Source organism: Anabrus simplex, chromosome 1, assembly GCF_040414725.1.
Source record: "Anabrus simplex isolate iqAnaSimp1 chromosome 1, ASM4041472v1, whole genome shotgun sequence".
NCBI lineage: Eukaryota > Metazoa > Arthropoda > Insecta > Orthoptera > Tettigoniidae > Anabrus > Anabrus simplex.
The window spans coordinates 311,753,717-311,781,384 of NC_090265.1; the positions used below are offsets into that span (position 1 = coordinate 311,753,717).

The following is a 27,668-nucleotide window of genomic DNA, read 5'->3' on the forward strand; positions in this document are numbered from 1 at the left end:
TCGTTGATCTCACCAACTCTTGACTATGAAGAATTTGTTCAACTACTAACAACATGCCCCGTAAGAAAAAAATAAATGTATGTTAGGCAGAATATCGATGGATGCTAAGCGCATGGGGGCATCCAGGTCTGCTGAGGTTGTTGTAAGTACTGGATCGGACGAAAATGTTGAAATGGGGAAGATTGATCCTTCAAGGAAAACTGCGCTACCTTCGGTAACTACTTCAGGCTTGATACCATCCTGTGTGTTTGACTGCAAGCAACGACTTCCCACGAGCCGGGAGCGCATTGTTTGCTAAAGAGCCCGGCAGTCTGCTGCCGAAGGAGATGAGCGATTGGCCACGGGCAGAGAGCGGTACGTAGCCTTCCGCCAGTTTTAGTCTCATGAAGAGATAAAGAGAGAGAGGGGGGCAAGACAGACTAGCAGTAAATTGGATGCGGCACGTCGAAAAATCATATGACAGTGGATAGGCTAGAACAATTGTGTGTTTCATTACGACCTGCTGATTAACAAACTACTTTCAGACAGCCAACATCGGAGCCACAGACAAAGTCTGTTGTTCTGTCGTGCACTCACACGGGTGCAGAAACTTAAGGTCAATTGCTGTGCTTCAGGAAAATTAACCAATCCTCTCATGCAGGAGGCCCCACAGCCTCTTCGGTCCTGGTTGCTTGAAGGCTAGCCACAATCCCACAGTTTCCTAAATACAATCCGGGCATACGACAGATGACGTCACTTGGAACCAATGATGTTCGCGAGGGGGGTATATGCCCCAGTGTAAGTTCCAAGGTCAAGTGTACCACCTCATCGTCTCTCTTTTATCAAAAGCAGGAGACCTCGCCTCCTTCTTCCAAATCCATTTTGTCGGTGACGGGCGGGTACACTTAGTGACGATGGGCTTTATTTTACAGGATCTAGAACATGAAATATTGAATTGTCTGCAGACTATGATTCACGAAAATATTACAGATCTTCATTGCTTCAAGACGATCTTAGAGACATTGCCCCCAGATCAGCCTGACTATCCGATATTAATCAGAGCAGATTGGCGTCCAACAGGAGCACACCCAGGCAGGTAAAACGAGCTCACAGTCAAGGAGGTTTCTCTCTTGATGGTTGGAAAACCCAGTGACCGAAGATAAATTGTTTTGCATTCAAGGGCAGAGGAGTTGAATTGGATCTACGAAACTCACCTATCATACGATGCCATTCAGTGTCTACTTATGTTCTGTAGGGACGAGGACAGTCACCACTTCAACTTACACTATATGAACCAGACAACATATCAGCCGACCAGTAAGACGACCAGCTCCCTAAATTTTTATTCTTTTCGCATTGTGATAAGACAGAACAACTCAAACCATATTAACCATTTCAAACAAATTTTAAACAGTTTCTGGTGGACGTGTACGCAAAAGCTAAAAGCAAACGGTTGCTGTCCCTGCGGACACACCGGGGAGAGCTTAGGGTGGAGAACTACGTTCATCTTCAGGATGCTCTGAGGCGGGGAGATAGCATGGGGATGCATGCGCTCCTGTACCCAAGGTTCTTTCTGCTACGTACGTCATTTGTCGCCCTGACCTGTTCACTACCAATCCTAAGTGGCCTGATATAATATGAGCGATTGGAGCCCGTACCATGTGAATGAGTCGATCAGGTTATAAATGCAGAGCTGCCAGACCCTCAGATCAATCCCAAATTTGTAATGATCGTCAGAACCCAATGCTCCATGGCTCTTGTGATGCCATCAGCGTGGATCGCTGCCAACTCCCCTGCATGAAAGAGGGGCACTGAAGTAAAAGGCACCATCGGTAGTTCGTGAGGGATATAATGACAGGAGGGACGGATACCCAGTATACAGAATTCAAGTTCCAGAAGACGGTGGTAACCACGTGCTTATCAAGGTTTTCAGTGAGAACGTTCCTCTGGAGTAACTTTGATTGGTTCCCTACACGCCTGTCCTTAATCGGACGTTCAAGAAACACTATAAGGTCGAGTACTGCAGCAGTGTCAAATTCTTCAAATGTATTTCACATGTTTACAAGGGAAGCAGCCAGCCAATTTTGGTTCGAGTAAAGATATAGATGTGGTCCAGAGGTACCGGAGTGGGCCCTCAGAGGAAGCGTAGTGGATTCTGATTTTTCCTGTACTCTGCCGTCACCACCTTCTAAATGAACAGCGTGTATACTTTCAACTAGATAATGTAAAGGAACAAATGGAACGCAGCACGAATCTGATGGCCTGTTTATACCTTTGCCATACCGACGACTTTTCAGGACACTTTTTTATTGAGAAGTACCTTTACTTCAAAAACCTTCCAAACTGATTGCTGGACTCTCGGACTCCTGGAGGATGACACCTGTTGGGATGAAACCCTCAGAAAATCTGCATCTCTAAGAATCCTCAAAAGCTGAGAGTTCTCTCCCGTTTATTGGTGGTATTCTGTAATGTCATGGATCTCTGGATGGGGGTTGAGGCCTCCCTATCTGAGGTCTACCTAAGGGCAGATCAACGTTTATGGTAATTTTATTTCCACAATTCAAAATTCAGCACATCGAGTGATCTTTACATTGGTGTTCCTGGAGGAACTGGAACGACAATTGTCATATACATGATTCTAGCTCAGGTGAGAAGTGAGAACAAAATAACTCTGACTGTGGCTCCATCACGGATCGCAGCACTCTTACTCCCTGACGAAAGAAACAGCTCATTCCATGTTTAAGATCCCGATGAATTTCAATCAAAGGGGGTTGCCTGTATGTTTCGTATCTAGGAACGCACCAACGGCTCAAGTGATCACAGAGTGTTCACTCATCGTGTGGAACGAGTGCAGCATTGCCCACAATTTGTGTATTGAGGCACTGTACCGTGCTTTGAGAAAACCTAAGGAACATCTGTCGGACTTTGGGAGATGCCACTGTGCTGTTCTCAGGGGAATTCCGGCAAACTCTGCCTGTTGTTATGAGTAGGACACAAGTGGACGAGTTTACATTTAGAAAGCTCCTGGCACTGCAAACACGCCATTCTCACGCCAAAAACTGACCAACGATTACATCCGTGGATGGTCAAATCTTCTCCATGTATGGTCCTGAAGTGGCTTATGAGGGGTAGCCCCAGGAACCAAGATCCGTAAGTGCTAAAATTGCAATACTCTCAAGTAGAAAGGCGAAGCCCATGAATGTGGTGTAGTGGCGGCAAGGTGCATATCTCATCTTTTGAACCTTTGCTGAAGTATCCCCACAGATTGGTAATGGGCAGCCAGTTAACCACATTCATTTCCTGAACCGTTTCCGAAAGTACAACGGCTGTTTTTAAATTACTTCATTTGGAACGAAGCCAAGTTTAAAGTCCAGGAGCAAATACATCACTTGAAGATAAGTCTGTTGTCTACTCGTCAACAGGAGCCTCAGTTTATGCAAAGTTCAGGTGCAATAACTTTCGTAATATCAGAAATGGATTAATAATTCAGCTGCAAAGAATATTACACAACGTTAACAACTGTATGAAGGATCTAGAAACTGCTATGGACAAGGGTCGTTCAAGCTGCAAAGCGTTTAGTGTCGTCATCGACGCAAATAGGAAGCCCACAACTGCACATGGAGGTCGTTTAATTGTATCAGAAGTAAATGTGGTAGCTCTCGTGATGTCTGGCCAGCAGTTTGATCAGTGCGACATAGGGATGCAGTGCCATGACAATATACCACTTCAGATCAGCGAGCTACACGACGCTCTAGAGCACCCACTCCCGTTCTGTCGTGGAGAAGAGGCATGATCTATCGCTGTATCTTAGCATGATCCACACTGAGAGAGAGCTTCTGTTCTTGTGATATCTGATCAGGGGACGTCAACCACCTGGTGTATTTCCACTCTCTGTTTAGTCAACGTTCGGCCGAAATGATCGGCAAAATAGAAAGTGATAGGCTGATTTACACCTCGACCAGCCAGGACCAGCTATGGGATGACTGCTACATTATTCTAAGGGACGTCGTAAGAAGGCAGAATAACGACGCTGATCAGGTGGGTCGGAGGATAATTCTCTCATCATTCTTCAAAGGGAGACCTTACTACGTGCATGAATGGACTCAAACTATCGAGACGTATATCCGTTACTGCGGCCATACTGACGTATTTTTCACTTCAAAATTCAACGCGAGGTTCTTACCTGCTAAAAGCCCCATTGTCATTAAGATATCATAGAGAATGTATTTCATTCTAAGGTGACTTTTCATCAAGGGCAGTTTCCTTTTCTTGGCGATGGGAAGCGTTCTGTGTTTCATATACTCTGTAGAGTGGCAAGAGCTGGGTCTGTCATACATCTACATCTCAATTTGATTAGAAAAGCACAACCATCCTGACATGATTAACGAAGTCATCCGTGCAGAAATCCCTGATCCTGAATAAAACCTGCTCCTCTAAAACATTGTCAAGGCTAATATGATACATTGACCCTGAGAAAGCCTTTAACTCCAATTCGTCGTGTAAGATTGGGGACAGCTGTAGCAAAAGGCAGTACGGGAAATTTTCCAGTGACACACAGGCAGGAGATGATTGATAGCCGCAGTATTGGAGAAGGTCTGCTGTTAACAATGGATTCGCGGTCGATTTTAATGGGATGAAATTAGATAACCACTCGGTGGTGCCCTATTATCTTTCCTGTCCATTACATTCACTGCTCAAATTAGTGAGAGAATTGAGTACTGCTATTCTGTTACGTGTTTAAAACATGTTTTTAAGTATGTGACTAAGAGCAGTTACCAAGCGAAGTTTACCATTGAGAATGAGAGAGACGAAGTTAAAATGTAAGACAATAAACCGTACATAAACAGCTCCGAGGTGGTTTGGAGGATCTTAAGATTCTATATCGATGAGGTATATCCCACGTTTTACCAACTTAAAAACTTTTAACCTTGATAAAGGTCACTGCGTATAATTTAATTCCAACAACATGGCTGAAGAGTTCACAAATCCTCCTTAGGCAATACTCTTGGCAATTTTAGAACAGTACAGATTTGACATTTTAAAAAAGCTCTCCTGTACAGTGAGATTCTTTCTTAATTTTGTTTAACAAGATAAAGTTCGCAAGAAGGAAGTGGGGGAAGAATATCGAAGGAATTCCCGGAGTGAAAAGAATACTATGTGCTGGCTAGTGTGTACACTATCCATCTAACTAATACCAATTGCTACCTTCTCTGCGTTCTATTACATGAAGTCCACCATACCAAGTCACTCTCAGACCTCGAATCAGTAAATAGTATCGTTCACCCAACATTCCGAACTGCATTCAAGCACTCGGTTTTCTGGAGGATGACAAGAACTAGACACAACTTACGAAGATTTTGATTCACTTGTGAACCTACGTAGCTTTTCACTGTAATGGCAACTTTCTGCCAACTCTTTGTGCTTTTGAGTCCTTTGCAAAGTTCAGAAACAGTCCTTTGGTGGATGTAACACATCAAGTGGCTAGGAAACTGGAATTTAGTGCACGTAAGGTGGTAAATAATGTACATAATATGTATATAATAGACGTCTAAAGCTCGTTGAGAACTCAGTGTTGGATTTGGAACATCACAGCTTGCCACATTCAGTAAGGACAGCTGGAATCTTGAAAAATACTGATTATTTGAAAGAGACCAGGTACGACACGAAAATCATGGTAAAAGAAGGAGAAGTTACATACTCATGAGCAGTTATTTATGTATCGGAAGATCCTCGACAGCATTGGGACGGGGAATGGGCAGCTCTTCTCCCTGGATGATCAAGGAGGGACTGGAAAAACATTCCTTACCAATTTGCTCCTGGCGAAGGTGAAGAGTGATCGTGGTATTCCCTTGGTGGTTGCATTCTGGTATTACTGCTACGCTATAGGAGGGACGCAAGACAGGCTGCTTTCAAGCTGCCCCTGCACCTCATCCACACAGAATCCCTTCCATACGATATGTCTAAACAAAGTAACATGGCCGAAGATCTTCGAGACTGCACGCTCATTGTCTGGGACGAATTCACTATGGCGCACAAGAGGGTTTGGAGGCAGTGAGCAGAACTTTTAAAGTTATTAGTAGTACCATGGGGTGCTGAGAGTGTCAACATTTTCCTAGCTAGAATATTCCGCCAGGCTCTTCCAACGTGCGTGAGAATGGCTGTTCGAGGTTTCTTAGTCTTTCCTCGTTTACTAGGCAACTGGCAATGCGGAGTGAGAACAATGACATTTACAGTAAGATACATAAGTTGAAAACTAGAAAAGCAGCTGGAATTTATAAGATTTCTGGGGATATACTAAAGGCAATGGGTTGGGATATAGTATCATATCTGAAATACATATTTGATTATTGTTTGGTTGAAGGAGCTATAACAAATGAATGGAGAGTTGTTATAGTAGCCCCTGACAGGTTGATAGACATAAAGCTGAAAATTACAGGCCAGTCAGTTTGACATGCATTGTATGTAAGCTTTGTGAAAGCATTCTTTCTGATTATATGAGACATGTTTGCGAAATTAATAACTGGTTTGACAGAAGGCAGTTTGGGTTTAGGAAAGGTTATTCGACTGAAGCTCAGCTTGTAGGATTTCAGCAAGGTATAGCAAATATCCTGGATTCAGGAGGCCAAATGGACTCTATCGCGACTGACCTATCTAAGGCATTTGATAGGGTAGATCATGGAAGACTACTGGAAAAAATGAATGCAATTGGAATTGACAAAAGAGTGACTGAATAGGTGGCTATATTTCTAGAAAATAGAACTCAGAGAATTAGAGTAGTCGAAGCTTTATCTGACCCTGTAATAATTAAGAGGGGAATTGTTCAAGGCAGTATTATTGAACCTTTATGTTTTCTTATATATATCAATGATATGTGTAAAGAAGTGGAATCAGAGATAAGACTATTTGCAGATGGTGTTATTCTGTATAGAGTAATAAATAAGTTACAAGATTGTAAGCGGCTGCAGGGTGACCTCGATAGTGTTGTGAGATGGACAGAGGCAATGGTATGATGATAAACAGGGTTAAATGTCAGGTTGTGAGTTTCACGAATAGGAAAAGTCCTCTCAATTTTAATTACTGCGTTGATGGGGAAAAGTTCTTTTTGGGGATCATTGTAAGTACCTAGGTGTTAATATAAGAAAAGACCTTCATTGGGGTAATCACATAAATATGATTGTTAATAAAGGGTACAGGTCTCTGCACATGGTTTTGAGGGTATATAGGGGTTGTAGTAAGGATATAAAGGAGAGGGCATATAAGTCCCTGGTAAGACCCCAACTAGAGTATGGTTCCAGTGCATGGGACCCTCACCAGGATTACTTGATTCAAGAACTGGAAAAATCCAAAGAAAACAGTTCTATTTGTTCTGGGTGATTTCCGACAAAAGAGTAGCGTTACAAAAATGTTGCAAAGTTTGGGCTGGGGAGATTTGGGAGAAAGGAGACGAGCTGCTTGATTAAGTGGTATGTTCCGAGCTGTCAGTGGAGAGATGGCGTGGTAGGACATCAGTAGACGAATAAGTTTGAGTAGTGTCTTTAAAAGTAGGAAAGATCACAATATGAAGATAAAGTTGGAATTCAAAAGGACAAATTGGGGCAAATATTCGTTTATAGGAAGGGGAGTTAGGGATTGGAATAACTTACCAAGGGAAATGTTCAATAATTTTCCAATTTCTTTGCGATCATTTAAGGAAAGGCTGTTAAAACAACAGATAGGGAATCTGCCACCTGGGCGACTGCCCTAAATGCAGATCAGTAGTGATTGATTGAGAAGTCAGTTCTTCGTTTCCTGTGCATGTGGATCAAGGATCCCGAGCTTGCATGAATCGACGGGCCAATTCAACCCACTACCTGCACTGTATGAATCTCAAGCTCATAAATCAGAAATTCTTAACGTAGCAGGTGTACCAAATAAACTTTTATTTGTTCCAGACACAAGTACACCCAGCGAAAGCACATTCAGTATAGCAGGATTTGTATTCAGTGGGAAATATTCGAGGCTGTACCCTGATCATGTGAATGATCGGTTTTCCTCACAGCGAGCTTTCTGTTCCTTCGGATTTAACGATGTACTTCTTGTGTTGATATCCAGTGTTCCAAGGTTAAGATACTTATTGTTACAGACGTAGCGAAAAGATTGCAGTCAGTTCTTACTGAAGTTTAATAGGAAAGTCATAATTTTGTTAAAGTAGTTTGAATTTTCGTTCCATTTAGGAAAGTGAGAACATTTATTGAGTGAAACTTAAAATCATTTTCACAAAAATGCTTAGCTGAGGGAAAAATAATCTTTTAGTGCATTAGTTATACTGTGCAAAGTGATTTATGTTCACATTCTAGAAGTAAATTAGCTACTGTACATAACTTTTGTATTAGAACAGTTTTAAATTTTACTTCGAAATTTGCATCGACTTAAACGCTACGAAATATTTTAGGAAATAAATCAATCTAAATACGAGATAAGCTTACACTAAATCTGTACATAAATTAAATACCCACTTTATAAACCAAAAGTTTCCTTTTTCTATTTCTTTGTTTCTCTGCCATGTTAGGTTTAGTGTGACGGAAATTGTTCTCAACAGTAACGCTTGTTGCAAGTATTCCTGCTAAACTTAAAGCTCGAGAATAGGCGGGCCTCTGAAGAGAGCTCGTCTCGATTCGGCTTCCGCCTAGTCAGGGATGAAAATAGGAGCCGGGCCAAGAGTTTTGTTTCCTCATCTCTACCTGTTAGCAGTGTCGAAATTCGGGCCGATGACCTAGATGTTAGGCCCATTTAAACAACAAGCATCTTCATCAGTAGTGTCGAGTTATTTCAAGGAAATGAAATAAAATGTCGTATGGCTTTTAGTGCCGGGATATCCCAGAACGGGTTCGGCTCGCCAGGTGCAGGTCTTTCTATTTGACACCTGCGCGTCGTGATGAGGATGAAATTATGATGAAGACAGCACATACACCCAGCCCCCGTGTCATTGGAATTAACCAATTAAGGTTAAAATCACCGACCCTGCCGCGAATCGAACCCGGGACCCTCTGAACCGAAAGCCAGTACGCTGACCATTCAGCCAACGAGTCGGACATTTCAAGGAAGAAACATGTCATCTATTTTTAATTAAATTTCTTTTTCAGGTATACTTTCGTTACCGTATGTTTTCTTTTTGAGGTCGTTTCTACTTGTATTTATTTATATATTAGTTTCGACAGACCGACAGACCTAACATTTATAAATTAACTGAGTAAAAAATGAAGAGAAATTCCTTCAAATACAACAGTCAATAAGTGCCACACTGTGTTTTATATTTCAAACTTAAATATAAAGTGTACACCTATGTCTAAATTCTTGGGCTTACCTTTAAAAAGACATAACAAATTAGGGCAGCCTATCATAGTTCCACTGGTAACATTTCTACAAGAGCATGTATAGCAGGCGTTCCGTAATACTCGTCCTTCTTTGCAGACGTAAGAAGCGTGACCTGTAACACAATGCCAATATTGTGGTAAATTACGGCGTAGCATAAGAAAAATATTGAGTAAAGTAGAAGATTTCTACAACATTTGTACCACCAATAATGGATTCCCTCGTAGTTCTTGCGGCGAGTCTACCGGTAGTCATGGCAACGCCTTAGCCTCCTTAACAACAAGGAAATAACTTAATACCATGTTTGTCATCATTGGTGAAAAATCGTGGATCAACGTTGGGTAGTGGGCAATGAGCAAGAAAGCAGAGTGGCTAACATGACTGCTACAGCGCTCCGGGTGCTGCCAAGGCGAAATGGCGACACCATAGATTAAGCGCCATCCATACAGGTTCGTTCGTTTGTACTGCGTTACTTTGGATTAGATGGAATAAATTAAGTGCCTAAATTATGCCGTCTTTATGTCGGTATACAATATCACAAACGGTAGAGAAAAACACTAAGGATGTATCATATCTATATAAATAAAGTTGTAGGGGGTCCGCTGTCTGTAATTTCTTTGTTTTGCCAATTTTTCAGATATTTGTCCGCTTTAGGTTGTAATTTCTTTGATGATGATAATAATAAATAAAATCATGAATAAAAATATGTAAATAAAATTACTCAAAACTTAATAAAATTAATAAGCATAATTAACCGAAATGTCCGTAGTATGGGCGCCACAGTTCACCAGAATGGATCCCTCGAATTTAGATAAGAGCATGATAAACTGTATATCCCAGGGCGTGTACATAATGCTGCGTACTGGTACATCTGCTGCAGGCCTTACCTAACCTCCTGAAAACGACTAATTAGGTAGGAACTGCACCTAGGTTCATCAATAACACTGATTCTAAAATAGCTAACTATATTCTGAACAAATTCCGTGCATAAGCACCTCATCAACATACAACATTATACATATAATACACACATAAAATATTGCTGGAAGACTCCATATTTACAACAACAACAATAATGAAAATCGTGGGAAAACGAAAGCGAGAACTAAGCTACCATTTGTAGATGGTCCGATGAACAATGTACATGTATGAAGATAAATACCCTTCACTGTCTCTATATCAATTCGACTTACCGATTCTCATAATCGGCAGTTATCACATCACACAGATACTGTACCTTGTACTACTGTGTTCACATATTTTAACACTTGTAAAGATATATACACACGTCTGTCGATCCTCAACATAAATTATGGAAAGTCTGAGATGGCTTTCACCAACATATAATGCTAGGCCGCCACAAGTGCTACAATACTTAATGCGCAAGCACTCTCCACAATCATCCACTTTCCACGAACATAACAAGACTACACTCCACGAACGTTTGAAGTCCAGTCCATTGCAGCCGTGTCACTCCAGTACCGTGTATCAGCACCACTTCCTTCCCGTACAGTGTGTCAGTTGTCGTTCCTTTATACAGTGTTACTGCTTGTAGTTATCTTCCTTCTCGTTCCTTTACAATCATCTCTACAATCACCCTTACAATGTTCCAGGTTGCCGCCGTATGATATCTTTATAGACATAAACATCCCCCTCCTCTCAGATGATACGTCTGGATTGGTGCTTGCCAGCCTATCATGAGTGAACCTCTTGTCAAGACAAGCCCTGAACTACTTCTTCCTCCCAAGACAATAACAAACTTTGGGGTATATTCCATGAGATACCAAATTTTCCTAATACAACAACAAGCTCATCTCATCAGGATGGGATATATACATGACTCATGAATTTCCCGACACAAGTACATCACAACAAACACTGGGGTAGCCATATGACTCATTCAAATTACCAGAGTTATTAAAGCAATGTTTTCCCACTCGTGCAAAACAGATTACTCATACCTACATATGTGGATATCTTCCAGCTTACCAATATAAATGGCAAAATATACAAATGAAATACTGATAATAATAATAATAATAATAATAATAATAATAATAATAATAATAATAATAATAATAATAATAATAATAATAATAATAATAATAAATCGAATACTGACAATAATACCTCTAACTTCTACATATAATTCTCGGGTGTGATATATGTACTATCACAAGGTTAACTGAAGACCGAATCGCTTGCTTTTATTTTTCGTGTCTATTTGTTTGTTTGTTTGTCTGTTGTTCCACCATCACGGCAAAATGGCTGGATAGATCTCAACCAAACTTCATATTTAGAGTATACTAATCTCGAGGAAGGTTTCGATATGCATATCATATTAAAATCTTTGAATAGACGGGGGGTTTATAAGAAAACCAGAACGGTTTTCCTCCATTTTATCTTATACTATTGATTTTCTGTAAACTCCGTGGACTGTATGTGAAACGCATCTTCATTATAAACAACTTTCGTTATGTTCATAATTTACCTTACTCTTCAAATGACGGAGAAATTTACTATTTTCTGCGGGTATCATGCTCTGCATTGCGTGATCGACAGGCGGACAACGAACCTACAGGTTACCATGGCAACGTCTCTGACTGCATGCCAGCAGGGAAGTAACGTATTGCCATTTTCCTCATCATGCCTTTAAATTCGTGGTTGTTTCTTGGGTAGAAGGCAAGAGAGGCGTCAATCGGCCTATCTGCGGGATATTGGCGGAATATCGTTGGAGGTTATAGCCGCCCCCGAATTGATTAAGTATTAACACCATTACTCATCTTCTTATCTGTTTACCTGGGAGTCCCTGCGACTAAATTTCTCCTCTGTTACCGCTTTCTTATATCCATAACTCACACCAGCATAATTTATTGAGGGGCATTTGATTTTCCAATACATTCACTTGATATTTACATATTTGTCGTCATTGGGCAATCCTCAGTTATAATCCGTTTTCTATTAACGTCAGCTTTCTTAGAAGTATTATTTTGCTTCCTTAATTACTCCGTATGTATGCGAGTGCTAATCCCGAAAGCTGGACACTGTTTTCTTTGAGGAAATATTCTAAGCTATGCAAATGTATAACTTTTGGCTCCAGAAAATATCGAAAAATGAATGCAATTTTAACGACGGTGCAGACCTTCGTTTCGGGATAATTGGTGGCTAATCGGTAAGTCGTATCACAAATCAGAAAGCACAATCGCCTTTCATTTTGGAGAGATCTACAACTTCGGCCCTATGACTTTTTGTCGTATTTCTATCCCTTATACGTTAAATAGAGCTGTATTTCTCGATTTCAAGTTAATTTTTTACTTTTACAGGTACCGTATATGTTATCATTTGGCACACTTATAGGAAAGATAGAATCATGACATTCGGCTCGCACATTAACATGACCAGTGGCCATGTGATAGCCGAATTTCATGATTCTATCTGTCACATGAGTATCAAAAATATAAAGTAGTATGTGAAAACTGTACAAAATATCACCCAATTCAATGACTCTAACTCAATCAAACCATAAATATAGGAGATACGAGAAGACGTCATGGGACCAGCCATGTAAAAAACTGTACGAGGCGTCTGATTGTGAAGTCCGTTTGTAGATATGTCGTACAATTTCAAAGCAGTAACTCTCGAAATAAAGGTCTGCACTGCTAGCGTTTCCATGCTTATCTATATAATTATTTAGGGGGTCCGCTGTCTGTAATTTCGTTTGTTTTGCCAATTTTTTACAGATATTTATCCGTTTTAGGCCAATTCAAGACCGAATCGGTGGTTTTTATTTTTCGTGTCTGTCCGTTTGTCTGTTTTTCTGTTTGTTCCACCATCACAGCGAAACGGCTGGATAGAACTCGACCAAACGTCATATTTAGTTTATACTCATCCCGGCGACGGTTTTGATATGCATATCGTTTTAAAATCTTTGAATATACGGGAGGATTATAGGAAAACCAGAACGGTTTTCCTCCATTTTCTCTTATACGATTGATTTTCTGTAAACTCCGTGAACTTTATGTAAAGCGCACCTGCATTATAAACAGCTTTTGTCATGTTCAATATTTACCTTACTCTTCAAATAAAGGAGAAATTTACTATTATCTGCGGGTATCATGCTCTACATTGAGTGACCGACAGATCGAAAACGAACCTACAGGTTACCATGGCAAAGTCTCTGAAACATGCCACCAGGGAAGTAACGTATTGCCATTTTCGTCATAATTCCTGTAAATTCGTGGTTGTTCTTTGAGTTGAAAGCAAGAGAGTGGTCAATCGGACATTCTGCGGGATATTGGCGGAATATCGTTGGAGGTTATAACCGTCCTTGAATAGCTCAAGTAATAACACCAATACTCATCTTCTTATCTGTTTACCTAAAAATCTCTGCGCCTAAATTTCTCCTCTGTTATCGCTTTCTTATATCCATAACTCACACCAGCATAATTTATTGAAAGGCATTTGATTTTCCAATACATTCACTTAGAATTTAGATATTTGTTCTCATTCCGCTGTCCTCAGTTATAATCCTATTTTCTGTTAATTTCAACTTTCTCAACTGTATATTACTTTCTTCCTTAATCACTCTATATATATGCGAGTGCTAATCCCAAAACCTGGACAATCTGTTCTTTGAGGAAATACATCTTCCATTCCAAAACTTTTGGCCCCGGAAAATATCGAAATATGGATGCAATTTTAACGACGGTGCAGACCTTCCTTTCGGAACAATTGGTGGCTAAACCGTAAGTCGTATCACAAAACATCGCCGTACAATTTGGAGAGATCTACAACTTTGGGCCTATGCCATTTTGTCGTATCTCTATCCCCTATTCGTTAAATATTACCGCATTTCTTGAGTTCAAGTTGATGTTGTACATTTTACACGTGTATGTTATTGTTTGGCACACATATAGGAAAGATGCAATCATGACATTGGGCAGGCACATTGACATGACCAGTGGCCGTATGTTCGCAAAATTTTATGATTCCAGGGTCACATGTGTAAAAAAAGTAGTATGTGAAAACTGTACCAAATTTCACCCCATTCAATGAATAACTGAATCTAACCCATAAATATAGGAGATAGGGAAAATGTCACAGGACCAACAATGTAGAACACTGAACGAGTCGTCTGATGGTGAAGTCCGTTTGTAGGTGCAATTTAATATAGTCTTACTCACTGCATTTACAGTAATTTATGGAGAAATCCGTATACAATGTAGAATACCATAGCGAGGCAGGGTACATTCGCTTGTTTAAAATAAGTGTTTTAGCAAAGCACATCGTTTTTTGGCGATTAGCAGAATTATGTTGCTCTTGCTTGTAACACAATCCAGCATGTTGACAGTAGGCTTACGTTTCTGTTCTTGTAGGAAATACCGAAACAGTGAAACGCAGTATACGGTATTCTTCTTGACTGAGTAAATTTCCTAGTCACCTCATCCCCTCTGCAGATGAGTAGAACCTCGTTACCACTGTGAAGCACAGTGGGGTTGGGGTTATGGTGTGTGGCTCAATGGCGGCTTCATGTGTTGGGGAGTTGGTATTTATCGAGGAGATCATGGACAGATTTCAATATCTGAATATCCTGAAAGAAAGCTTTCGCAAAAGCGCCGAAAATCTTGGGATTTCCAGTGATTTTTACATCCAACACGACAATGACCCCAAACATACGGCGGAAATTGTTCGTTTGTGGGTACTCTACAACACGCCGCACACATTAAAAACACCTCCCCAATCACCGGATACCAACCCCATTGAACATCTATGGAGAGAATTGCAGTCCAGACTAAGAAAACACCACATAACAAGTAAAGCACAATTGAAACAGTTACTACAACAAGAATGAGGGAACATTTCATCTGAACTAACACGGACACCGGTGTTCTCAATGCCCAACAGGTTAAAAGAAAAAATATAGAGGAAAGGCAAAAGAAAAAAAAAGGAAAAAAAACGTGCTACTGATCGAGTTGATAATATCCGTTTCTTCATTGAGTTGTGAACTCTTCTTGGATACGGTATGAATACTTATATCCAAGTATGAAGGATGAGTTCTCCATCTAACAAATACTTCATTTTACATAGTGTCAATAATTTACATAAAAACAGTACCGGTTTCGATCCGTAAATAGGTCATCTTCAGCTGTTTGCCATTACATAAACATGATACCTCTACTCTAAAATTAGTTAATATTAGCTATAACCATATGGTACAGTTTTGGGGCTAAGGGTGTTATATTCAAATATTACATATATTGAGGCTGGAATAGGATACAGTTCTTGGAGTTGATCAAGAATCACTGGTATTCAGATGACAGGTTGTCTGTGTTAAAGCCACTATTATGTCCAATGGTTTATGAGATCTTTGAAGTGCATTGTTGTGCCGAAAATGTTCGGGGGTGTCGTGTTCCTTAGAATAAGAGGTTCAGGGACCAGTTCACGGACACATAGCTTATACCCAGTCTATATCACTGCTGAAAAATACGTTAGTGAGTGCCACTATTCTAAAAAATACTTAAAATATATACATATGGTACAGTTATAGGGTTGAAGGGTTTTACACTGGCCCCATGATTCCACATACTACAAAAGTTCCGTTTGCTGAGGTTGAAATTGGACACAATTCCTAGGGTTTATGGAGAATCATTGGCATACTGGTGCCAGGCTCAGATATCCAATGTTAAATGCCCGTACCATGTCCAACGGTTATTCAAGGTGCATTGTTGGGCCGCAAATATGCGGGGACGTCGTATTCATTAGAATGAGAGGTTGAATAACCTGTTTATGGCTACATAGCTCTTACTCAGTCTATATCAATGATAAAAAACAAGCTAGTTTATATTAGACTTCCTTATTGAGGTTTACGTTGCTGTGCGTGACATATTGAAATCAGTGAAAGCTACTTGCGGGTGCTCCTCACTTCATACTTCCGTTCCCTCATGTAATTTTAGAAAATCTGAGAAAGAAGAAAAGTTAGGTAGGTATTAGAATAACTGATAGAGAGTGCCTGTTAAATAAGGTGTATATACGGTATGTGTGTGTGTGTGATACTTACGTGTGAGCTGGATATGTCCTTGAGCATGGTTAGGAGCGTGTTGCACATTGTTGCGTGTACGTCGTGTGGCTATCGTAGCGTTGAGAAAGAGAGGTGGTGGGGAGGGGGACGGCATGTGGAGGGGGTGGTGTGGAGTGAGGCGTGTATTATGGGGCGTGTATGGGCCCTTGTTTGCTGATTCTTTTTAAATATGTGTCTTTTAGAAAGGGTATGGCTGTGTTGAAAAAGATGTTTGTTTTATCTGCGACTTCATTTAAGTTGTAGTTGGGATTAGCGTTTTGGTCCATGTTGATGTATAAATCTTCCGTTATATTTAGCAATGGGCCTGAGGGGTTTATATTTAAAATATCCATGTCATTCTCGATGTTGGTGAATTTATGCTTGTGTTCCTCAACATGTTGCCCTATGGATGAAAAGTTATTATGTTTAGTAGCTTTGATGTGTTCATTGTATCGGATAGAAAAACATCTACCTGTGCGCCCAATGTAGCTAGCTTCGCAGTCGTTGCATTTTATGCGGTATACTCCTGAGTGTCTCTATTTGTTTTTTTCCCATTGGCCGATTTAGTGTTGTGTAAGATAGAAGCATTGTTACGTGAGGTTCTGTAAGCTATTCTTAGATTGTGTTTTTTTTGAAAATATTGGTAATGGGGTGGATGTGGGTGTTGTTAAATGTAAAAAGTGCATAGTCGTTCTTAGTTTCACTGTTTATGCTTAATTTAGATTTTGGATGATGTTTTATTTTGTGAATGATTTTGTTAATCATGTTTCTGTTGTATCCATTATGTATATTTCGTGAATTACGTTCAGTTCTTTTTTCAATTCTTCTTGAGAGAGAGTTATGTTGAAAGCTCTGTAAACCCTGCTGTAGTATGCCGCTTTTTTGTGTGCGTTTGGGTGAGTGGAATCAATTTTTATTGTGTTGGAGGTTTGTGTAGGTTTCCTGTAGATTTTGCATGTTAAGTGGTCTTCAGTTTTAGTGACAGATAAGTCAAGATAGTTCAAAGTGTTATCTTTCTCAGTTTCCATAGTAAATTTTATATGTGGATTTATTTTGTTTAGCTGTTCAAGTATGTTGTTCTCGTTTGTGGACCTGAGGTCTATAACGACGAAGATGTCGTCTAAAAATCTGCACCAGAATGATATATAGTTAATTTTGCTAATTTCAGAGTGTTCTAAGTGGTCTATGTAGATCTCAGCTAGTATTCATGAGGCTGGTGAACCCATGGGAAGGCCTTGCTGTTTGTAAATAGTGTGGTGGAATCTAAAGTAATTATTGTTTAGGGCAAATTCTAGTAAGTTAATGAATTTTCCGATTTGTGTTCTTGCAATTAATGCATTCAGTTTCACTTTTAGGACAGTCTTTTGTTTCATGTAAGTCAGAACATTGAGAACAGATTAAAGGACTTTCACACACTTTCGCAAAATGATTGAAGCCGTGGCACTTGTAACAGCGTATCACACGTGTATACTCGTTGACTGGACAACTACAATAGCCGATGTATAACCTCTCTGATCGCAATATGATGTTATAAACACTCGGTGACACTTCGAACACAGAGTATTGAGATCTTCCATTCCTTGACTTCCTTAAAAGTATTTCTTCAGGAACGCACTCGTATCTAGCAAGCTGTGCTTCACGAGAGGATTTTGTTCCAATATGGCTTCCGTTAGCTCCTCCTCCGGAAGATCCACCTCATCCCATGTATCATAATTCGAGGATTTAATTTCTTCGGAATTCGTGCAGACAAGCTAGATTGCGTCTCTTGGAGATGGTTTACAAAGTTCTTACACTCATCATTATTCCTTAATTCCAATATAACACTCTTATTTGAAGTTTTCTTGATGTTTTTAACTCCTACCTGCAATGAAGCCAATTTTGTCTCAGATTGCAATATATTAAGGGTTTGCTGCGAATCTTTAACTTTAGTAGCGTCTTTTGGAGTAACCAGTACAGTATTAACTGTTTTCTGTGAAACTGATTGTGTGGACTGTGTAGTGACCTGAAGAACATCCGAGTAGCTCTGTTGTTTGCTTTCAGCTGTAGTTCGTTCTTCCCGTAACTTGAGTATTTCTTCTTTAAACGAGTCAAGAGTTTTCTTGATATGATCTACTGAATCAAGTACTTTTCTGTTCCAATGTTTGTTGGTCCTTTTGTCAGAATTAAGCACCTTCTTAATGAAATTTATGTGATTTTCAGCACTACGATATAATTCATGCACATCTGTACACTCCGCCATCTTGATCGTACCATAGGACGCCGGATTTAGTGGCCAAAATGGCTGGTCTTATCTCATCTATTCTTGGGTCAGACTGAGTTAGAAATGTTGAACAGGGTAAAGTTTTTGTAGGATTATCCCACATTGCATTACATTTCGGATAATTATGTGACAGTTACATACATAGCATTTGGCTCACATATGGCTACTGGGTGGGCCAATATTCGTGAAGAGTTTGATAATTCTATATTCCATATAAGTGATTGAAAGTATGAATTATGCATGTGAAAAGTCCAAATTTACTTAACATCGATTAATAGAGAAAAATCAAACGTAAAACAGATACAGATACGACAAAAAGTCATAAGACCAAGGTTGTAGATCATTCCAGATTGAACGGAGACTGTCCAATCCGTTATGTGATAGGACTTCCCGGAGGTCTGTACCATCATTAAAATTGCCTCCATACTTCGATATTCTTCGGGGGTAAATAGTGAAAAATTTAAAGATCTTGGAAGTTTTCCGTCCGTTACAGACTAAAACGTACAATTTTGTCAAATTTCAATTTTCTTTTTCGTCTGGCAGATTATGCCGCAATCTGGATTTTGGGCGAGGAGGGTAAAAATTAGGACTTTCTGGAAACTAAACCAAAAAAATATGCAGATGGTCATTATTACCCCTTAAACGCGTAGCTGTGCGAAAATTTCGCCAAAATAGTCAATGTAGAGGCACACAGTCGTTACGATTTTATTTCTATAGATAGGATAGATAAGGAATATGCCTTTGCTGGCAGAACCTAGAGTTTACAGTGCACTATGTCTTCTGGTATGGGTTAGAGCAATTTTGTTACTTTCACTGATCTGTCTCTGTCTTATCCATGGCTTTGACAATGTGAAAGTGACTGAGGTATGAGTGATGCTAGTAATGCCATTCCTTATGCAGCCAGTCCCTGCTATGAATCGTGTGAAAATGTTGCTCATAGGGTCGGTTGGTGCATGCATTTCAGTGGGCTTGGCAGACTGATTGCAATAGCAACTTCTGGCTCGGCGAGGAAAGCAACGGGAAACTACCTCACTCCTCATTTCCCTAGTACGCCTCTTCAGTGATGCCTATGCCATCTATGAGAGCTGATGGCAGAGCTGTTGAGGATCCAACCAGCCTTAGGGCTGAAGACTGAAAATACACATACAGATAATGAATATGCTCCACGTACAAGATCTTTTAGGCTATGTCCGCTGCATTTAACCGGCAAAACTGACCATTCATGATATCTCCCTAATTAATCCTCCTGACGAAAAAATGCACATGAAAGAAAAGTTTTAGAGATGGAATTCCATCACGTTTGGTGGACTTCCAGTCGGGTTGGTCTTGTACTGTATATATTGTGGAAGAGTAAAATCACCATTTCGGTTCCCTATAAACCACCAGCCCATTCCGGGAACATGAAATGTTATCGACCTTTAAAACTTACATTTGTACAGGTGGATGTTAAATATAAAGTTTGGTTCGAATATCTTCAGTAGTTTTCAAGTTGTAAGAAATACGCTTTACACGCACCCGCTCTTGAGGTGAGTCCGATGGGACTTGTACCGAAAAACGGTCCCTGAATGATATCTCCCCTATTAATCCTCGCATCGAAATGATGCACATGAGGAAAAAGGTTTAGATAATTTCCATTAAGGCAGGTAGATTTAAATTAAGTTTGGTTGTGTACATTTTGTGGGAGTGCAAAACCACGGTTATGGTTTCGTATAAACCCCCAGTCATTTCAGGGATTTAACAACAATATTTGCCCTAAAACCTACACAAGGACAGGTGGATTCTAAATATGAAGTTTGATGGATATATATCCAGTAGGTTCTAGCACTCGCGTACATACGGAGTAATTAAGGAAGAAAATAACACGTTTAAGAAAACTGAAATTAATAGAAAATGGATTATAACTGAGAACAGCCGGATAACGACAAATATGTAAATGCCAAGTGAATGTATTTGAAAATCAACTGCCTCTCAATAAATTATGCTAGTGTGAGTTATGGATATAATAAAGCGGTAGGAGAGGAGAAATTCAGGCACAGTGATTCTTAAGTAAACAGATAAGAAGATGACTAAAGGTGTTATTACTTAATCTATTCGAGGGCAGTTATAACCTCCAACGATATTCCGCCAATATCCCGCAGATAGGCCGATTGACGCCTCTCTTGCCTTCCACCCAAGGAAAAACCTCGAATTTAAAAACATGATGAGGAAAATGGCAATACGTTACTTCCCTTCTGGCAAGCAGTCAGAGACGTTGCCATGGTAACCTGTAGGTTCGTTGTCGGTCTGTCGGTCACTCAATGCAGAGCATGATACCCAGAGAAAGTAAATTTTTCCGTCATTTGAAGAGTAAGGTAAATTATGAACATAACGAAAGTTGTTTGTAATGAAGAGACGTTTCACGTACGGTCCACGGAGTTTACATAAAATCAATAGTATAATAGAAAATGGAGGAAAACCAGTCAAAGACTTTAAAATGATATGCATATCGGAACCTTCCCCGGGATGGGTATACTCTAAATACGAAGTTTTGTTGAGATCCTTCCAGCCGTTTCGACGTGTTGATGGAGCAGACAAACAGACAAACAAACAAACAAACAGACAGACAAACAGACACGAAAAGTAAAAACCACCGATTCGGTCTTGAGTTGACCTAAAACGGATAAATATCTGAAAAATTGGCTAAACAAAAGAAATTACAGACAGCGGATCCCCTACAACTTTATTTATATAGATAATGGGCTATTTCATAACATTATTTCATTACAATAATTCCAAGTGTTATGAATAATTTCTCCATGTTGTTATATTTTTCTTCAAGGTTGTACCTTCTATATTTTCAATCATTGTAATTTATTGTGATTTCTTTTATAATTACTGGGGATGTATTAATTTTTCTTCTCTGTGCGACATGTAAGTATGTATCCTGTATCTTGTAATTTTAATGCCCCTTTAAAAGGAAATTATGCACTTTCGAGTACTTTCCCAATTAGGAAACCTACGAAATTATCTTTATTTCTGAAACCTGTGTAATTGTTTCATCACCACGCCCACTAGTTTTGATCGCTTAAAATATGGCATACGCGGCGTTCAAGTGAATTTAAATATGGCGGTGCAATAGCCACTATATAGTCCTTAGTAGGTATTAAGCCATCTTTCTGGGGAATACTTCAGAAACACCTTTGGAATTTACAATCGTATTTGATTTTTACTATGTGTAGTGTTTATTATTCGAATAGTATTGCAGAATACACACAAAGGCCAAAAGTCACGAGAAAGAATGTACCATTAGATAATGTGCCGTGTATGATACCTGAGCGTTGCGGCTAGCTGCGGCGTAGCTGAGCAGTCTGTCACAGACACCAGTGTCGTGAAGATGGCAACACGTCGCGAGTTAACCGACTCTGAATGTGCGATGAACGATCGTCGGGGAACGGAGCATAGATCATAGCATTGTGGAAATTATACGCGAACAGCTCAACAGTGTCGGGGGTGGGTCATCAATATGTAAGAGAGAATGTTACCACCCGCGTAAACCGCCGCAAGGAATAACCACAGGTGTTCAACGAACGGACATCACGTCGCCTCCGCAGAACCATATTGGGCACTCGACGGGCTACTGTGTGTCAGATCACCACCCATTTGAATGTTGGGAGTCGGGAACCCATTTCCACCAGGGCTGTAAGTAGGCAACTGCACCGCATAGGCTTCACTATCCGACGACCAACTCGTGTCTCTTTGCTGACACCTCGACACAGAGCTCAACGACGTATATAGGCCCGCTAACATCGGCAATGGACCAGACCATGTGCATGCCGTTCTGGCCCTAGAGTACCCTGATTGTGATGCCATGTTTTAACAGAAAAATGCGCCATGTCATCGTTCTGTGGTAATACGCAGGTAGCACTCCAGTGAAGTTACGACCATTGATTGGCCCTCCAGATCCCTCGATCTTAATCCAAATGGCATTTACGGGATGCTGTGGATGCTGGTGTACGCTCCATGAACACCGCGCCAACTACACAAGGCCAATTGTGGGTAGCAATGCAAGGTGCATGGGTCCATATCCCTCTAGAACGATTCCAACACATTTTCCCCATAATTTTTCTTCACAGTCTATAGTTACGCTAATCAAGTTACATAACGTACCGTAAATAGAACATTTTTTGAAGTCATAGGATGGGTTTTGACGTTTGGGTTGGTGACATTTATTATGGCCGTTACGAAACGAGCTAACCTTTGAAAATTATCGTTCAAAGCAAAATGAAATTCGAAAAGGATATTACCCAAGATACCTAAAACTGCATTTCAGGGTGATCATAGGCTCGGTTCACACAGACACCGTCAGGCCATCTAAATAATTCTGACAATATTACTGAACGTGAGGCCGACTAAAAACAGACAGACGTAGGAAATGAATTCTCCGACTTTTGAGCAGCGATGCTGATAACTGGCCAGGTTCACCTCGCAGGAAGAGCGCCATTCTCGATTTAGGGTATCTGAGAAGACTTTTAATAATATTGTTCCTTTTGTATCCTCCCATTATCTACTTTAAGATTTACGAAGACGCCGATGAGTAGTAAAAGTTATTTTACGTTTCTGTGGATCTATTGAGATGATGTCGGCGCATTTGTGTCTCTTCAAATATCAACGGACTAAGCCAAGATCAAACCCACCACCTTGAACACAGCTATGTAGTTCTCTCGTTTCTAACCTATTCATTCCAGAAATACGTTTTGATCGTGAGGTTAGGCTATCTGCGGACAGCCTTAAGAAGAGTGCTACTCGACATTCAGCGTGTAATGCTGATCGTGAGGCAAGATTCTACTCTCAGAGACTTAGACAGGACCGTTTAAGGGAAATATCGTTGGATGGCTCGTATGGAAAGTGTTGGGCCGCGTTCACACTAAGGCGATATAAGATAAGTGATATATCGTAAGCGATATACGATACGCGACACGCACAGACAGATACTTGAAATCTAAAGGGAGGCGATGAAAAAGGTTCACAGCTGCGCGATTGAACAACATATCGCAAGTGGCATATCTCTCGAAGTGCAGCTTGCTAGTCTCTTCAGCGATTAGTATCGTACGATATTTCGAGCTGTGAACATGACGGGAACAAGAGAAGACAGTTCTGTAATACCTTTCATTAATTTAGTGGAACTAATTGGTACAATTTGTAAAAATATATGTAGAAAATTATCATATTAAAACTGTTAAATTTTATTAATACTGCTTTTTATATTCATATCTACTTACCTTATAGCAATCAGAAGTTTTTATCTGAAGAAATGGCCTTCCTGAAGGGTGTATCTTTTTTTTCAAGGGTTCGCGACACTAGGCTTTCCAGAAAATGAAAGTTTTCAGAATTCATTCGATAAAACTCCCTGAATTTTGATTCATGTTGAGACAGCTTTCGAGAAACAACAGCCGAGCTATGGTGCAGGTTGGTAAGATTGTAGGGATGTACCCAGTACTTCCGTTCTCCCGTTCTCTTCTCATCCTACGCCTGAACCAATAAGCCACTAGAACGTTTGAACTCATATTTGTAACTGATGCAGTGAGAATTGTGTTCCCACCAAATTTGTATCGCCCAGATCGCGCCGATTTATCGCCCAGTGTCATGAACCTTCCTAGCAATATATCGTCGCAATATATTCCTTACCATATATCACTTATCTTATATCGCCTTAGTGTGAACGGCGCCTTAGAAAGTGCCTTTCATTCAGACGCGAAAACCAACCTGCTGGGAATATTTTCAGGCTTCAGAAAAATGAGAAATACGTGTACGTAGTCAAACGAAATGCTGAATGCTCCACAGATTTTGGAGACGAATGACTGAAAAACACAGACTAGAGACCGCTGATGAAGATCAAAGACGCGTAAGTATAAACAGAGCGAGACTTGCAATTGTTGTAAAATTAAACTCAACTTCACCTGAAGCTAGATGACTTATTATAATTACGTGGAGTGGAAGGAGAGAAGTCCATTTGCATTTCTCGTAGAACAAATTCAGCAGCTCAACGTGGATCTATGAAGAACGTGTGTTTGTAATGCAAGACTCTCAAATGGAAGCACGAATAGGAAGGATTGTGCAATTGCTCTGGAAAAATTAAATTGGATCCCATAGTTCATCCGCCAGGATTTCAGAACTCTGAGAATTAGAGTAGGTGAAGCATTACTCAGTAATGATTAAGAGGGGTGTTCCACAACACAAAGTTATTTGAACTTCACGGTTTCTTAAATGTATAAATGACTCAGTAAAGAACTGGGGATCATAGATAAGGCCTTTTGAGGTTGTTTTTGTTATTGTACTGCATAGGGTTATTTGTAAGTTACAGCAAAAATACATGGACACAGCTATGAGATGGAAGGCAGATGATGGTAAACAGGGTAAAAATACATGTTGCAAGATTCACCAAGAAGAAAAGTGCTCTCGATTTTAATTACTGTGTTGATGGAGTGAATGCACCTAACATGGATCACTCTAAGTACGTAGGTGTTAACATAAGGAGAGTTTTTTAACAATATTCTTTACGTCGCACCGACACAGATACGTCTTGTGGCGACGATGGGATAGGAAAGGCCTAGGAGTGAGAAGGAAGCGGTCATGGCCTTAATGAAAGTACAACGTGGTGTGAAATTGGGAAACCATGGAAGACCATCTTCGGGGCTACCGACAGTGGGGTTCGAACACACTACCTCCCGGATGCAAGCTCATAGCTGCGCGCCCCTAACCGCACGACCAAGTCGCCCGGTAGGGGAGATTTTCATTAGGTGCATCACATTTTTGGCCGGCCCCGTGGTGTAGGGGCTAGCGTGTATGGCCCTTACCCGGGGGCCGTGGGTTCGATTCCCGGCCAGGTCAGGGAGTTTTACTTGGATCTGAGGGCTGGTTCGATGTCCACTCACCCTACGTGATTAGAATCGAAGACCTATATGAAAGTGAGATAGAGGCCCCCGTCTAGAAAGCCGAGACTAACGGCCGAGAGGATTCGTGCTGACCACACGATACCTCGTAATCTGAAGGCCTTCGGGCTAAGCAGTTTTAAGGGATGTAGTGCCATCGGGTTAGTTAGAAAATCAGATTTATGAGGTTGCAAATAAGGGTTACAGATCTCTTCATTTTGTTATGAGGGTGTTTGGACGATGTGGTAAGGATGTAAAGAAGAGGGCATATATGTCCATTTTCAGTACGGTTCCAGAGTTTGGGACCCTCGCCAATATTTCTTGATTCGAGATCTGGAAAGGATTCAAAGGTGAGCAGCACATTTTGTTCTGGGAGATTTACGAAAACAGAGTAGAGTTACGAAAATGTTGCAAACTTTGGTTTGTGAACATTTTGGAGTAAGGAGACAGGCTTCTCGATTAAGCGGTATGTTCCGAGTTGTCGGTCGAGAGATGTGAGGAATGTCATGTTATTGGTTTTTACGTCCCACTAAGTACTTTTACGGTTTTCGGAGACGCCGAGGTGTCGGGATTTAGTCTCGTAGAAGTTCTTTTACGTACCAGTAAATCTACCGACACGAGGCTGACGTATTTGAGCACCTTCAATTACCTCCAGACTGAACCAGGATCGAACCTGCCAATTTGGGGTCAGAAAGCCAGCGCCTCAGCCCGATGTGTGTGTGTATGTTTGTGGAATGTCGTTAGACAATGAAGCTTAAACAGAGGTTTTAAAAGTAGGGAGGAACATAATATGAAGAAAAAGTTGGAACTGAAGAGGATAAACTGGGGTAAATATTCGTTCCAGGAAGAGGAATGGGGACTGGAATAATAATTACCAAGAGAGATATTCGATAATTTACGAAAAGGTCAGTTAAACAATAGATATTTTATCTGCCACCTGCGTGACAACTTTAAATACAGATCAGTGGTGATTGATGATGGAGGAAGTGTTCTTTTGGTCGTCTTGATAATGAGCTGACGGGTGACGGGGGTGTTGTCATCGTTGTGACTGTCGTTGTAATGTAAAAACACCGAGCTTGATAGCTGCAGTTGCTTAAGTGCGGCCAGTATCCAGTATTCGGGAGATAGTGGGTTCGAACCCCACTGTCGGCAGCCCTGAAGATGGTTATCCATGGTTACCCATTTTCACACCAGGAAAATGCTGGGTCTGTACCTTAATTAAGGCCACGGCCGCTTCCTTCCCGTTTCTAGGCCATTCCTGTCCCATCGTCGCCACAAGACCTGTGTCGGTGCGACGTAAAGCAACTGGCAAACGTGAGAAAACGAGATCACCATCCCTGTAGATCAAGGTCAACAAGAGTGGTATCTTATTAGCTTCTAACCCTAGAGCAATAAGATGTTTAATACCGCGTCAGCAGCACGTAAAACACCTAATTCTTCCGTGGGGCAACGCTTGCTCGAGTTCTCAAGAAAATAGTAGTTATGTACTATTTCATATCGCGAGTTACTGAATCGGTGAGCAGCGTCACTGGTCCAGTTGTTACAATTCCCTCTTCGAAAGTAAATCCACTAAAGTGATTTGCTAGTCGTAACGTAGCCCAGTGGGAACTTGAGGAAACCTCCCATCAGAATGCCGAAATCACTAAATACAGCATGCAACATGTACTTGCGTGCTTTGAAGATGATCAAAATGCCAGAATTCATTTCTAATAGCAACTATAGCAAGACACAGTGGTATCCTTCCCACGCTAATTCTCAGAAGTCAATATCATGCCATTAGAGATAGTGGTACCGGGCGAGTTGGCCGTGCGCGTAGAGGCACGCGGCTGTGAGCTTGCATCCAGGAGATAGTAGGTTCGAATCCCACTATCGGCAGCCCTGAAAATGGTTTTCCGTGGTTTCCTATTTTCACACCAGGCAAATGCTGAGGCTGTACCTTAATTAAGGCCACGGCCGATTCCTTCCAACTCCTAGGCCTTTCCTATCCCATCGTCGCCATAAGACCTATCTGTGTCGGTGCGACGTAAACCCCTAGCAAAAAAAAAAAAAGAGATAGTGGTTCTTAAGCGGATGAAAAAGAATCAGGAAAGAAATGAAATCCTACCTTCACCAG

The 27,668-nt window shown here is 40.7% G+C and overlaps 1 protein-coding gene across 1 annotated transcript in view; it reads right to left on the bottom strand.

Annotated features, from left to right (window-relative positions):
* LOC136856728 (pacifastin-like protease inhibitor cvp4) overlaps positions 1–27,668 on the bottom strand; it is a 77,110-nt gene that overhangs the window by 42,026 nt on the left and 7,416 nt on the right. Inside the window, exon 2 of the mRNA XM_068231093.1 lies at positions 9,323–9,445. Within this exon, the coding sequence (XP_068087194.1) occupies positions 9,323–9,445 (123 nt within the window). The remainder of the gene's footprint in view (positions 1–9,322; positions 9,446–27,668) is intronic.